The 16061-nt window shown below is 37.0% G+C and overlaps 1 protein-coding gene across 1 annotated transcript in view; it reads left to right on the forward strand.

Annotated features, from left to right (window-relative positions):
• The first annotated feature begins 10503 nt into the window (after positions 1-10503).
• The window catches only part of LOC102687656 (solute carrier family 25 member 36-A), a 29542-nt gene continuing 23984 nt past the window's right edge, over positions 10504-16061 (forward strand). Inside the window, exon 1 of the mRNA XM_015360974.2 lies at positions 10504-10862. Coding sequence (XP_015216460.2) covers positions 10822-10862 — 41 coding nt within the window. The 5' untranslated portion in view covers positions 10504-10821. The remainder of the gene's footprint in view (positions 10863-16061) is intronic.

Raw genomic sequence — 16061 nt, forward strand, 5'->3', positions numbered from 1 at the left:
ACACTTACCAAACCGCAAATAAACCATTTAATTTCTGAATGAAATGTGGAAAATGAAGAAAGATGAATAGGGAGCTGCATCAGTGTGTGGAATGCAGAAGTGCAGGTTAATTCCACACTAAGTATTAAATATGATGTGTTTCAGAACACAAATGTAAATCGTGACCAAGGTCAGTGTCTGCAAGCGATGTAACATAATTATAAAACGAAGAATTGTAGGATGGGGCTTTGGTTCATCCTCACATAATGGTCCGCTCCTTTGCTGGTGTAAATTCATATTATATATGAATATTGCGAGATATGAATAAAGGATATTAAAAGAACTGTACCTTGAACATGTTTGTTTATTTGCTGTTTGGCATTTTGCTTTCAGTCATGGTTGTGTGACAAGTGCTTGTTTTTTATACCAGGCCCAGATGGTCCAGGCTTGAATACGTTTAGCAAAGACACCTCAGTGGCCAATGTTTAACATGAGGGGCCAGAATGCTATAAATATCAGTGGGTATGAAGGTCAAATAATTTATCGAAAACAAGCAGATATCAGTTGATCATTTACTTACCTTCTTGTGCATTTTTGGAATAATGACACCATTACTCAAATAGATTCAGGTCAAATTGTCATCAGGTTCTGTACCTCGTGCCAAATCACTACCTAATTCATAGTCTTCCAGCAGGCAGGATGAGAATTCTGCACACCCCACTCCTCACACATCAAAGGACTGTAATCTCTCAACTTTCTGGTACAAAAGCTTTTGTAACAGCTCATCTAATGCCCTACAGTATGTACTAGTGAAACATTTAATACTGACATGTTTGTCTGATCAAGAGAGTTTACATAAGGGTTGACAAACGATGCTTAAGTCAGTCAAGCAGAAATGTTCTCTTTCTGAATTGTTTTTCACTGATTAAAAAATCATAGGTAGCAGTGGGAAACATGCACTGAAGGCTATTTATCTGCTTTGCCCACATTTCATTTGTACTTAATTCAAATTGATGGTCAGCTGAAGAAAATTAAAGTCTGATGCACTATATACACAGACTATATAAATGTGAATTTACATACAGTAGTGCATAAAGCTTTGTGATACTTATTCGTTACTGAACACGGAGGTTTTTTTAAGGCAACTGTAGACATTAATGTGGCAATTTCAAAATTAGAAGGATGGTGTTTCTTATTTATTTAAAAATAAATTGCAAAGAATCACTATTATTTATGCACGTATTTGATAATTACTTTACCAAATTGTGTTTGTCCAGCTGTCAAGACAAATCTCATTTTCAGGCTCATCTACCAGTCTTAGTTCAGGGTTCAGAATAGGTTTCAGATTAGGCTCAGACAGAGTCACGTTCATTGTGTAAATTGTGCATGGGTGGATTTGTTGTACAAGGACAAGAAAGCTGTGCCTTGTTCTCTGAAGTCCTAGTTTGCTCTATAGACTTTTGTAATAGAAAGGTCAGCTTTGAGTTTCCTCAAAAAGATAATGACCAAAATAATTATATTTTGTAGGAACAAATGGTCATGTTATTAAATCTTGCAGGATCTTAACAACATTATGATAATGGGCACATGAGAAGTTGTAAGACAGGGAAATTGAATTATAAAAATTAAGGGAATGATACAGTCAAATAATTCTTTAAACCGGAATGACTGTACATACCATTCCAGATACTAAGTGAATCTTGCCAAATTCTTGTCTATTCAAAAGTTTTTTAAGAGTATAAGTATTCATGCACCGTAAAAGTGCTTTAAAAACCTGTCTTTGGGAAACTAGTACTGTATATCCTAAGAATTTTAAACAAAAAATAAAAAGGTGATACTACTCTAAGTAATGTGCCTGCAAACATGTCTAATCAGACTAGCTATATCTATTGTATTTCATACTGAATGCCAGAACTAGATCACCAGATTCTGAGAGAAAGTCTACATGTGTGCTTCCATTTAAAAGAATTACTGGTCACCACCCAGAGATCAGATGAGGATCTTCCTGCTATCTGATCCTGAACACAGTGAGAAGAATAAATAGGCTGAATTCTAACTAACAATGCCCAATTTGCAAAGTCTCTTCTACCCTATTAATGGAGTAAATGACAGGTGAGCCAACTCTGCACATATTTTAAGAACGAAAGAAAAGTTACGAAAGGGAGGAGCAATGTTCCCTCTAATTTTTAATGGCCTGTTTGCGCAAAAATTTCAAGTTGCTAATTTTTTTCCCCAGTGACAAAAACATGTGAGCACTAAATTGAGTGTATGTAAAATTGTAAACCTGAAATTATTTTTTGTTAATATAGTCATTCTCACAGAAGCATAGAGATCCAAAAGACCGGGACAATTCCGCGATTCAACGAGCCCAGTCATAGAGACTGAGTGTTGAGCGAGCATGAGCAGTGAGGTACGAGACTACAAGGGCATAGATATCGATGAACGAGTAGTTTAGCATTTTTTAATTGATGACCATGTTTATTTTATTATTATCATATTTTTTTAATTTCATTTTTTGTGCGCAGTTCAGTTTCCTAAGTGCACTGATTTCATAACCTATGTGCATGCGCACACGCGCACAGCTTAGAGGGAACATTGACTGAGGACCTAATACAGATCCCTGTGGTACTTGACTAATTGCATTAATTACACTCTGACAGAAAAGTTAAAAAGAGCTTCCACCCCATAGCATCACTCTTTTAACCAGTTTGTACAGTAATGTGAAGATATACTAATTTAAGAATTAATCCCTTATAAGGAATGTTATGAAAATCTTTTTGAAAATCTGTACTATAGCATATGCTCAGTTTATGTCCATTACTGATAGAACTAATTATAATAATTGCTTACACGTATATAACGCTTTTCTGGACACTCCACTCAAAGTGCTTTACAGGTAATGGGGACTCCCCTCCACCAACACTAATGTGCAACATCCACCTGGATGATGCGACAGCAGCCATAGTGCACCAGAATGCTCACCACACATCAGCTATCAGTGGGGAGGAGAGCAGAGTAATGAAGCCAATTCATAGATATTGCTTGTTAAAAGAAATAAAGTATCTTCATTGCTGTACACATTCAGTTTTGTTCTCATTATTGATTTCATCACCCAACAAGTACTACAGGTACTTATATTAATTTGGCTTAATTTAGTTGACCTTTTTATTGATGGATGTATCTAGGCAATATTCCAGTCAATGGGTGTTACCACAGTCTTGAGGAACTCTTAGATTAATTTTAGATTATTTAGTATTATTTTTTTTCTGAGTAGAATTGGTAAAATGCCATCTGGCCTTAGAGCTCTGTGTTGTAATACCTGTAACAGTTCTGCCTCTTCAATGCTAATATGGTTTAATTCTCAAGTTTGTCTTTGAGTAACCTGAGGCACACTGCCGGGTTATGTCTTGTTGAACACCTGAATAAAATATTCTTGAATATATAAGCTATTTTGACAGAGAGTACTTTCTGAAGTATAGATTATTAAAAGCCACGAACTTTTAAGAACCTGATATTATAAATTCCTTGCACGGGCAAAATAGCTGTAAAGATGATCCTGCAACTTGCACAGAACTGTAAACAGATGCACGATTATACTAAGGCCCATTTATGGGTATTTCTAATGTTAGGTTCTTTCTTTCTTCAAAGAACTGAAGTGCTGTTCACTCCCTTTGATCAAATGCAGATATGCAGAACAAATCCCCCTGTGTCACACACTCCTGCTCTCATAAGCAATAATGCACACCCATCCGTTGATAATAAGGATGCGATTCCATTTAGGGCTTCTCGTGACGAGACTAACCACAAGTGCACCAGGAATCATTAGAGTCACCAGGGCCCTGAGATGAAATTATGTGAAATGTACTGTATATCAGGTGAACTGTATTATTTTTATAAGCTGTTTTTTTAATAGTTTTCATTCGTTTTCAATTTTCAAAAACAGAACAAAAAAAGAAAAAAGCAATACAATACAACACTGCCCCTACCTGCAGTGATACCCCCTCCAGGTTTCCACCATCTCCTGTGGTACCACGGATATAAGAAGTGAAAGGCTCTAAGCAAAGCATATTGAAATAGGACAACATCCCATACATGCCTGGGGAGTGAATGCAGAGGTACTGTAGTAGCACCAGTATTTATTTAACTGTGGTGAAATCAGACAAAGCTTTTTCTACAGCTGGTGAGGGTACTTGAATCAGCACAGGCTGAGCTCTTGATTCATAATCTGTGCTATATGCATACATTCTCATATCTGACAGATGGGCACTCATCTCCTTTGATCTCAGTGTGTCAAGTACAGTATACGACTGTGTAGCAGTGCAGCTAGCAAGCAACTCCAGCTTAGCATCCAAACATAACAGTCTCATGTTTTCAAGTATCTATAGTACAGTTTTGTTGTGTGAAATCAAATGCAAAACCTACAGGATGCAGATTCAAATGCAACCATGTGCAATATATAAATATATAACCTATGTGTGGAGAATTTACTGTTAAATTATAACAGAGGAGGCCTTGCTCTGTGCATTTACAGGTTTCAAATATAATTTTTCCACCATCTTTTTTTCAGCTCGCAGATTCTACAAAACTTCTGTTTAATTCAAATATATTTCTTTCTTTGCTTCAGCTGGAAAGAAATAAAGAGAAACAGACAGTAAGGAAGAGCATGTTAGGGCATGGCACAGATATTAAGAATGGCAGAAAATGACGAGTGTCTACTAGGTTTCTTAAAGCTGAGTCAATCATACAGTGCCTTTAATCAGTTTGGGTGTAGACGATGAACCTCACTGACACCAATTATTTGAGAAATGCTTTTGCCAAGTACCTTTCAAGTTGATCCTTCAATTACACAGAAAAAAGGTTTTTACTGTACACATAGGTATATTGTATTATAATGATGTTTAATGATTCATTGGTTCTTTTGTGTCACACATTCAGCTGGTAAAAGTATGAATGTAGTTCAAACCGAGATAAAAAAGACCATGACATAACAAGAATATCCTTAGGGTCAGAAACTGAAGAACTAAGATGGCAGTAACATTTCCATTCCTCCATAATGGGCACTAATGAAATCAGTACACTTTGCACATGACTTTCACTAGTTAAATTGTAATTATAAAACCAAGTAGCATATGCATTTTATTCGCCACACAAATTAGTAAACCAAATTTTCTCATAATAAACTGTGAGACTCTTTCAAAACCACTCTCCGTCTTTCTAGTCTCTTTTTAGTCAATGTTATATAGACATCTTTTATGTTTCAACCTTGTAATTACCTTCCCTGATTCAGATAACAATATCACTGAAGATTTAAAATCCTGTCAAAAAGCTATCATTGTTGCAGCAGTTTTTCTATACCACCAATCATTAACAAAAAATAAAAGTATGCACAGAAGAAAATGAGAGGTCTATGCTCCCACTGTTTTACACTTAAAGGTCTGGAAAATAGTTTTTTTTCATCTTTTTGTTAGCTTCTAAACTAAATATAGGAGTTATATAAATATGATAATTTTACTACCAAGAAAAAAAAAGACTCCTAACAAGATTATTTTCCCTCTAGAGTTTATTCTAGGACTACCACAGATACCATTTCTGTCACAATTCACTTTTTCTGAGAATATCTGAGCTGATACACATAATATTGTGTTAGAAAAGCTGATACACTGAACACTTATGAAGATAGTTAGAATATTCAAATAGTTGCATAATGAAAACTGCAATATGGAGCACGTAATTTCGAAGACATGTAAATGGGACCACATGGGGAACATAGTCCCATGGATGGAAGTGGACTCTGAATAGTGCCCTGCAGCTGATATCATATCCTGTGCATGAAGCTCTGCATGATGGATCCAAATAATGATTGTATCAAACCAGAGCAGAGCTCACTGTTCAGTGTAGTTCTAATTGTACATACTGTAAACCACATTTCATTGCTCAGCAATGTACAGTTTTCATAATACACTTATATGATTAGACCAATTTACCATTTATTCCTCCTGTATCATGTGAAATCATCATGTGAAATCTAAAACAGTCTGTCAAGAAAATAATATTTTGGACTTTAATATGAAAAAATGCATGGCAATTTTGTCTTCATATTACAATGAAATGCAAGGCCCTGCTATGTTTAAGTTATATGACAGGTTTAAGTAGGCCAAAGGCCTAACACTGTGCAAGGTTTAAATATGCCACAGACTAAAAATATCAACAGTGAAGTCATCAGGTTTGTCACTCATGGTTATTTCATGGCAGAGATCCCAAAAAGAAGAAGATCCTGTAGATATTATTACACAGCAAAATGAAAAACATTTACCTTTTGTGAAGCCAATTCATGCAGCTGAATAAAAATAGAACTGTTTCTCAGAAGGTGTCCACAATCTCTTTCAGACAATCTTGATTTTATTAATCAGACTGTTACTGTTTTTATTTAAATTCAATCCAGCACAACAGAAAATGATAAGGTCTCAAAGCTGATAGCTGTCATTAGTTACTTTACTCTCTATGCTTTATCTGTCTGAAAATTTATGGAATACAACTATCATCTACAAACAAATTGACATTTTTTGCTATTATTTCATTGTTGTTGTTGCTACAGTTCTGAAAGTCAGGACATGTCCTCTATTTCTTAGTGAGAAACATGTTGTGAAGTTGTTCCTATGCCATCATTGTGTGATTAGGAATGGAGACTGTAGAAACGGAAGTAGGAGAAGAAATGTGGTATTTCCTAGAATACCTTCCTTATGTGACATTGATCTGTAACTTGCCAGTGAAATATTTCAAAATAAAAAGAGACCTTGTGGACCATCAGTGATAAATCCGTGGACAGTGTTAACACTTGTTCGGTGAATCTACAGCAAATCGAAGACAGCTTGCAATTTATCAGTAGACACTGTACCTTAACTCACTCTCAAGAACAAATTCTTCCTATTGTTTCATCAACATAGCTCAATTGCAAGAATAAACATTCATATCTGAAAAAACAACTGTCTGGAAGTGATAAAACAGAAATGTGATTCTTTCCTAGGAGTCTTAAAGATTAAACATTACACCTATAAATGTCTATACAATATACACATTGATGGAAAACTGTGATTAACATCTCCATGTGGAGGAACAAGAATAAACCTTTACCTATTCCTTCGCAGCCTATGCATGCTGACACAGCCTCCTACTTGATCAACATCTTCATGTGCCACTAATGTGGCAAACCTAAAGAAAACACTAACAGATCAAAGGCAGTTTCTTTATGTGTAAAACCAGTGAGTGCCATTTTCACTTTCATGTGTTGAAAGCAATACAATTGTGTGAAGCAGGGGGTCATGATCACTCAACATTTAAGTGTTAAGTATAATGTGCAATTTATATCATGGGAATTTAAGTCATGATGAGAATTCCAAACATTATTTTTGATTTAAGGAGGCTATTTTTCCCTAATGAAAAGGACAATGAATCCAGCAAAACAAAAAACATAACAATGGCTGATATCACTGTCATGGTAAGTAAGTATTTTGTATGGATCAGATGAACACAGCAGGTGCTGCAGTCCAGGTAAAGGGTAGCACACTTTAATGAACAGAGGGAGTAGAAAAACTGGCTCAGCAGGAGCATGAACAGGCAGGTTATAGAGACAGCAGGTACTCAAGACTGTTTGCACATGTCTTCGCAAGACTCCAAGGACACTGCTATTTATAACCCCCTGGGGTGGCTAGTGTTATTGTGATGTGGGGGCAGCCCTGCCAGCAGAGTTCAGCATGGTAACCGCTGCCAAGCACTGCCGTCTCACTGTCCTTTCTTTGCTTGAAAAAGCCCCAGTGCCATCTTTGTGATTACTAGTCCCATTTAAACCTTCTGTCGTAGGGTCTCTGTGTATCACCTGTATATCTCCTCCAGGGCACATGATAACTGCAGTACTGTGGCCCACTGTGTAACTAAATACTTAATGAGTAACTCAATATATCTGTGAGATGCTCTGAGTTGCCCAACAATGCTAATTTTTCTTTCACAGAGACACTAAAATGCAGAGGCTTCTTATTATCTTGTTTCATGGCTTTCTGCTGGGCTTTTAATTGTAAGTATATTTGAAAAAAACAAACACATGAAACAAAAGAAACATGGTCAGTTGGGCTTTTTTTCCATGGAACTCTAATTAAAAGGATACACAAAGTTCAGGAACAGATGTACAAGATACAGTACTGTATATATAGTACATACTGTAAGTATAGAGCCAACGAAGAGTATATAGAAACTTAAAATAACATGGATACAGAGGAGTGTGTCATTGACAATATATTCTCTCTATGTACAGTATTTACACCTCATAGTATTTGTTCATACACATGCAGCAGCATCACCTACTTCAGCCTTTTTTTATTCACTCCAGTCTCGCCAGGTTTCTTCTGCAAACACAGTCTTTTCATTCCGCCATCTTACTGAAATTCTACTTGGCCATTTTTTTGTTTTCCTGGGATCCAGTTCAGTTCAGTGTTTCCCTGATCCAAGAATAGTCAAGTGAGTTCATCCTGCTACAGTATGTGTCCAGTCTATTGCCACTCTGATAATATCACCTGCTCCTCTTTGTGCATTCATTCCTTTACTGTCTCCTCTTCTTATTCTAATCATTCTTCTTAGTGCCCCTCTTTGAGTTCTCTGTATTTTTCTGTAACATTTTGTACTGTATAATAAAAAATAAATTCACATGCATTTTGATGGGCATATTAAAATTAATTTAATTATATAGATACATATTAAGATTTAAAAGGAGCAGGTACAGTGAGGAAGAAATATCTACTTGAGAATATGCATACACTGCAAGAGTATAAAACAAATAATGTCAAATGAAAAATACAGTTTTTTCTGTATTCGTTGTCCGTGGGAGGCAAACAGTCAGGTTTAAATCCTATTCCCAGTCTCTGAAACAGTTTGCTTACTTATTTTTCAATGTTTTTTGAAACATTTATCTTCCAGATTTCTGGTCTTCAGGGTATTAAGAGCTGTATCAGCATGTCTGACATGTATTTTTTTTGTTCATATATAATAAGACCTATTTAAGGTTCTTGCTTCAGTATATTTTATTAATAATATACTTTTCTATTATTTGCATAGCAGTTTCTGTTGCAAAGGGCTTTAGTTACAGGAGGGGATCACCCACCTTGGTGATGCTAGTAGTCCCACTACAACACAGCATATCAGCCTGAGAAGTGAGAGATCTTTTGTAGCCAAATTGTCAGGAGTGTTGTGTCTGAAATTGCCTTCAGAGGGTGCTTTCTTGCAGCCGGGCTATGAATACCACCTTCTTCCAGCAGATGTATTTTTCAACACTTTGTATCCTGAAGGTGCCAGTGTGTGTTGGAGATCCTTATGGTTACCTCCCATAGCTCTCGTCTCACAGCCTCCGGGGACAGGATATACATGGGTGCTCTTTCAGGTTGGGTTGCCAATACACCAGCAGCCTTAACACGTCTTAATCATGAACACTAGGGTGGAAAGAGGGAGAAGTAACTTTTTGTGAACTCTTTAATAGCCATTCTCCGACTTGTGGAGGTCAATTACTATTTCCTGCAGTCTTTGAAGAGCTGATTTGAGCCATAATAATTCATGCTACTACTATGTGTAACCTCCTTTTACACCCCACTGCAACAAGATAGAACTGTATAGTTCCAGAGGATTTCATTGCACTTCCAAAGAGTAGAATATCACTGTAGGTTTGTGTTTGTTACAGATTATTTAAAGGAAAACTTCAGAGTATGAATAATTATCTTCTTGTTTTCTTTATTTGTGCAGATTTATGATTATATATGTAACATTGACAGAATTTCTGATAATGCAAATTAGAATTTTTAAGTTAATTGTTAAAGAAATTATTCAGTCAATAACTCATTCTACTACATGGTGTTTTTTTGGTTCCTATATCATTGGCGCCACAAATAAATCTAGAGAAAATATAGTGATCTAATAGATAACTCAAACTAATGTAGACATTTCCTATTTACAGACACTTTAGATTTCTTCTGTAAGTCTAATTGAAAATTACAAGCCTGCCTTTTTCAAAGGACACTCCCATTGCTGAGAACAGAAAAATGTGGAGCAGGTATTCTGGAATTCAATGTATAAAGCCACTTCATAAACTTAATAATGAAAAGATGGCATCTTTGCCTTACAACTGACCTTGAGTACTACATTCTGAGCGCACCCGGCCTTACATAACCCTCATTTCAACTAAATAACATTCAGAAGATCTACTCTGTGCATACCATCAGAATATTAGATTGTGGACATAAGTTTATTACAGTGCTGGCCAGCGAGTCCAATGCTGCCGTCCCACGCCTCTGCTGCACATGACAGGCTGTTTTTAATAGTGACAGTGAGTGCCGGGGGCAGGCTTCTACTATAACCCTGGCTTGCCTTCATTGATCTCGCCGGGCTCGGTCATGTGAAAGCGGGATGATAGGGCGGAGACTGGTGACGTTTATCTCCGCCTTGTCCAATGGAGGCCTCTGTGTGGGGGCTTGTGATTTGACGATAAACACACTGAGCAGCAACTGCTGCGTTAGTTAGTTCAAGGTGCAGGGAGCTAGCGGTTTGCGGAGGGGCTGAGTGGGTTGGGTTGCAGAGTGGAAAATTTTCCATCCCTGGAAATAAACACACGGTTTATTTCAGGTGTGGGGGGGATAGGAGGAGTTGTGGTATCCGGTTAGGGACAGGGGAGAAATAAATCAGACCCATCGTTTTTTTTCCTAGGGTGCCCCAAGCCGAGCGTCGCGGACGATCGCGGGGTTTGTTGTATTCGGACTCGCCCCCCAATCTGCTCGTTCTCCTGTCCGCAGGGGGTGAGAATGATACAGAATGAGCCAGAGAGATACCCTGGTGCATCTGTTTGCTGGAGGGTGAGTATGCACGTCTCAAGGTGCGCTGTGTGTCCTCCCCGTTTTTGCAGATCCCACCACCCACCGTTTGCCTCAACTGAGTATTTCGGCATGTTAATGGAACACCCACTTAGGCCTAATGCTCCAAGCGCAGGTTGCTGCAACGGCAGGCGTTTTTACTACTGTCAACGTGACTCATTGCAGCATCGAGATCGAGGGCATTGAGACAGAGTCGCATCAGTGACCGAGACATTTTTATTTTGCATTTTCCGTTTGTGTTGTTAAACCGTTGAATGAGATGAGAGTGATCAGGCGTCAATTTATGTTTCTGAGCTCACTGCTTCTATAAGTACCCACAAAATTCGTGTTTATTTAGTCATTTAGGTATTTTTGTCATGCATTGTATTTGGAATAAATAGAGGCTGCTTTGTCAGTGTCAAAACAACTGCGCTGGGGGCTAAGGGCTATTTACGGAACAGTGTAATGGATGTTATACAGCTCTGGAGTTCAGATGTTCATTTTCTGTTTTCTTTAACTGGACGTAGTTGAATGTTGACGTAAAGGTAGCTAGCGTAGCATCGTTTTGAGTTCCCAATTTCATTAGCATGCAATGAAAATAAAAGTACGAACGCAATAAGTAGGTAGCACCAATGATTGCCCTTAGAGGAAGATAGTATGTTCAGGCTAAAGACTAATGGGCGTGATTTTCGGTTGAATTATGGGTGATGTAGAGTAAAACGTGGAATAATATTTCATAATAAAAGAATGACCTGCCTTGGCATTCCTTAGGGATTCCGAACAGTTGAATTATGATATTTATTTTCTTTGAAAGGTGTAAAAAGTTTCAGTGACTATTTCAAAGAATGAGGTAGGTAGGCCTTTACCTCTGTTATGCAGCCTCGGTAGTTTCCTGGAGTCTCTCCCGGAATTGCAAACACTCTGAGTCGCCTCACTCCATGAGGGAGGGTCTCTTAATATTCAAAGTTATTTAGAAGTTAATTAACGTGTTATATTATTGTTTCACGTATACAACCTTACCTAGATTACACTGAGTTATATTTAAGAGTATATATCAGATTTTCTTTATCAAGGCGGATTTTGTTTTTTTTATAATTAAGGCTTCTCACGTAAATAGGCTTTATTTAGTTAAAATATTATATATACTTGGTCGTGTTGCTTAAATATGTTAAATTGTCAGATCCTGCTCAAAAAGAACATCCATTCATTCTTGACTGATTTCCAGAAAATTGTTTTATTTTCTGGAAAAAAAAAAGTTGCTCTGAAAGCTTCAACATTTTCTGTTTGAAAATAACTATTTTTAAAATGGACTTTAGAAATCCACAGCATAACCCCAGAATATCATTAGCGCTTTCAGCTTTATGAACTGCAACTGAAACATTTAGGATATACAGTACAGTAATTCAAATTCAAGGTTGTGAACGTTTCATAACACAAATGGGTGTTGCTTTCTGCACATGATAATTATTATGATGGTTTTGTGACACCTCTAACTACCACCATCGTTCCCACATTCTAATTAAGTTGTTTATATTTTAGTTGTATAATACATTGTAGAGGTTACAATGAGCAGAGAACCATGTCAGTGTGTTAACTTCAAAGGAACAGGTGGAGGATGTTTTCATGCTGAATTGTTAAAAAGAAGTTTCATCTGTGCTACCACTTTAACGTGTGAAGGATAATAATAATAAGAAACTTTATTTTATATAGTGCCTTTAAAGGTGGCTTCTCAAAGCGCTTTAGAGAATGACAACAACAATAAATAAAAAGAATACACAAGATAAAACACAATTACAATATACAGAGGAGGCCGTGGATGGTGGTACAAGAAAAGTAGAAGCAGAAAGGTAAAGAATGGAACCAGTTAAGGAAAGGCTCTTCTAAAGAAGAGGGTTTTGAGTCTGGGTTTGAAGGAGTTTAGAGAAGGTGACTCTCTGATATCTTTGGGGAGAGAGTTCCAGAGCTTGGGGGCACAACAGTTGAAGGATGCAAATATAAAGAAGCTTCCCACAACCTAAACATAGTTTCCTTAATACTTTGCTTTTTGATGGGCCAGACTGTCATTTTTTTTCTTTTGATTTCCGCTGAATAATTACAAACTAGAAACTGCAAGGAGTGCCAGTTTTAGAGGGTCAGTTAATTATTCATGAAAGTCACTAGATAATTCGATAGAATCAACAGTATTTTTCAGATAAGAGCCGCATGTATCTTACAAGCTTTTCAGTGCCCTGTCCCATGCCCTTACAAGCCTGTTCTATGCTGCAGTCCATTTCGCCACCCTCACTTAAACACTATGATATCAGTTCTTAAATCCAGCTCAGAATGGTCTTAAGTTCACCTGTAGAGCAGGACAAAAACATTTATAATGTAGTTTAATGCTCAAAAAGGTTTGCGGACAATACAGTGGGATATTTGTACAAATATCATATTGAGTCCTAATATTATATACTAAACCTCAAATTGCTAGTATTTACATGATACACTTAGTGTTCCATGTTATTGGTGTTTGTCACATGACATCAGGATAAAGTTACCTTTGGCCCAGATTCGCTAAAAGTCTGACTTTCACAGAACCAGATGTGTTGCTTTTCTTGTCCCAACCCAGCCATGGAGTGTTTTGACTCATTATCTCAAAGCAGAGTTTTCAGGTAACACGACAAAGCCTCCCTGATTTGCATTGCAACTTAAACAAAATGTAAATCATAATTCTTTGTCTGGCATAGATCCTACACTAAAATGATCTTTTGCTCTATACTCATAACTTGGATGATGTTGTGGTGTAGTAAAGTAGGGGTTGCTTACTTTTTTGCTGGCTAAAATAAGATGGATTAATTTAGTAGCATTTTGCCACTGTTGTTGAATCAATTAAGGATAGGAACTGCAAAACAATATTAACATCTCCTGTATTGTTCATTTGATGGTGTGCAGTTATTTCTGCACTTCTTCAGAAATAACTGCAAGGTGCACAAGTTAGCCTTATCAGCCATTAGTGGAGGTACAGGTATTCTTGAGTGTGGTGAGAAATATCTGTACTTTTTCAGGATATTAGCCCAGTTCTGGGGGCTTTGTGAGTATTACCACACAAAACCTTGTTGTGCTCCGCAGAGGGAATAAGTTTCTCCAAAATATCAGAAAAGATCTGAAGTCTTTTTCTAAATCTCAAACCTGATTAAACTGCCACTTTTTAAAGGCAAAGCATATGATGGCTCAAAAATACTATTTTTTGGTGAACACTGTAATTGACTATCAGCTGCAGCATTTGGTCCTGTGCTAAAAGTCATGTTGAGTTGATTTATCAGATTAAAAAAAACTGAATCTGTCCTATCAAACTTGGAATGCTATTTTTTCTTTATTTTCATGAGTGGGATATTTAATTACAAGAGAAAGTGGAAGTAACAGTTCTGCAAAGCAGCTGGTAGTGCTAAAATAGCAACTCAAATGTCTTGCTATCCATGTTTCTGATCTCTCTTAAACCCTGTGTGTGCAAATCCATTTTATAACTATTGGTGTTTTACAATTCTGCCTGAGGGTTAACCAGCTTGTGTTTATTCATTTTGCACCCTACATATATTTTCATATGAGAAAAGATTGTCACTGCATAGATGTGTTCAGAAATCTGGGGCAAAGGTTAAATTTCTTGTGTGTGTGCGCGCTCACAAGCTGCATGATAAAACCAGACCAGCATTGCAAGATCCTAAATTACAGGGTGCCCTACATATTTCCATTAACTGTTCAGCGTACGTTAAATGTTGCACGAGGTCTCTGAGTTCAAGTGATTACCAACATGCAACACAGGAGTTATCTGCATATTCTAATTAGGCTATATACGCACTAAGGACATTATATGGTTGTAAAGAACTGCTGGGTTTCCTGTTGCTTACATGTTATATCAGATTAACCATAAATGCTGTATATTATTTTCAGATTAGGGATTTGCCTTTATAATTTATATTAGAAACACATTATGAATTTGACTCCAACTTAAACATTAGTGTCTTTTTTATCCACTGCTATGTAGCATGAACTCATCACTACTTTTAATATGTCATCTGACATCATTGATTTTATTTTACATACGTGAGAACTTTTAAGTCACAGAAAAGGCTCCATTCCAGAAGACTTGAATATTCTTTTTAATTCTAGTTTGTCCTGACAAGTTATGTTCTTCCTGTGCAATGTAAAAAAGCCCTTGCTAAAAAGCCATTTAAGCCAATCCAGCGTGTTTAAAAACTATTTGCCAGAGTGGGTTTTAGCAGTGTCATATCTGCAGCTTTCACACCCGGAAAAAGTACAGAATTATCTAATTAATGGTTATAATTGCTGTATGTCTGTTAATCTTCTGATGTTGGTTCTTTGGGTGACTCACTTTTGTTTATGGTGCAGGTTGATTTGTCATGGAAATTAAATATGCAACAACATATAGGAGTGCAAAGGAACAGGTAACGGGTTTAATCCATGAAAGGAAACGCAATGTTTCAGCCGTGGAGCTGCCTTCAGCCTTCCTCAGGAGCCTTCACACCTGAAGAAGGCTCCACGGCCAAAACGTTGTATTTTCTTTCTTTTCTTTTCAGCATGGAATAAACCTGTTACCTGTTCCTTTGTAGCCTATGCATGCTGATACGGCTACCTACTTGAACATATAGGAGTGGCTCCACTTTGAATGATAATATCACTTTTACAGGTATTAGTAATTGCTTGCCAGTATTTAATGTGATATAGACTAGATGTATTCTATCTGTAACTATTAAAATCCACTCCCTTGCAAAATTTCAGTGTCTCCTTCCCTGCTAATTGGCGATGACTTTAAGGTGCTCCAGTTATTGCAATAGAAAGGATTGATGTAGTTCTGTAATGAGTTGCTCTTATATACACTGTGTATTTACATTTTAGTGTAAGAACTGTATGTTGTATAAATTGTGTGCCTCATTTGCATTATATGTAAGAGCATGGACTAGAATTGTGTGTTTTTTGGAAGTACAAATCGTTATAATTGATTTTTCTTCTCATGGTTTATTACAGATAGAATAGGTACCATCAAAGTTTACCAACAGTCCACCATAGGTTTCAAATGTTATCATTACTGTGTAACGCCAGCCTGAATTTGTCAGTGAATACCTTTGCCAATTCTGGAAGTTTCCTTTTTTTCCCCCTTGGGTGCTCATGGTCTTAGAAAATGTTCGCAGAATGGCTGCTCAGTTGAGC

The sequence above is a fragment of the Lepisosteus oculatus genome, chromosome 13 (genome assembly GCF_040954835.1).
Source record: "Lepisosteus oculatus isolate fLepOcu1 chromosome 13, fLepOcu1.hap2, whole genome shotgun sequence".
NCBI classification, from domain to species: Eukaryota; Metazoa; Chordata; class Actinopteri; order Semionotiformes; family Lepisosteidae; genus Lepisosteus; species Lepisosteus oculatus.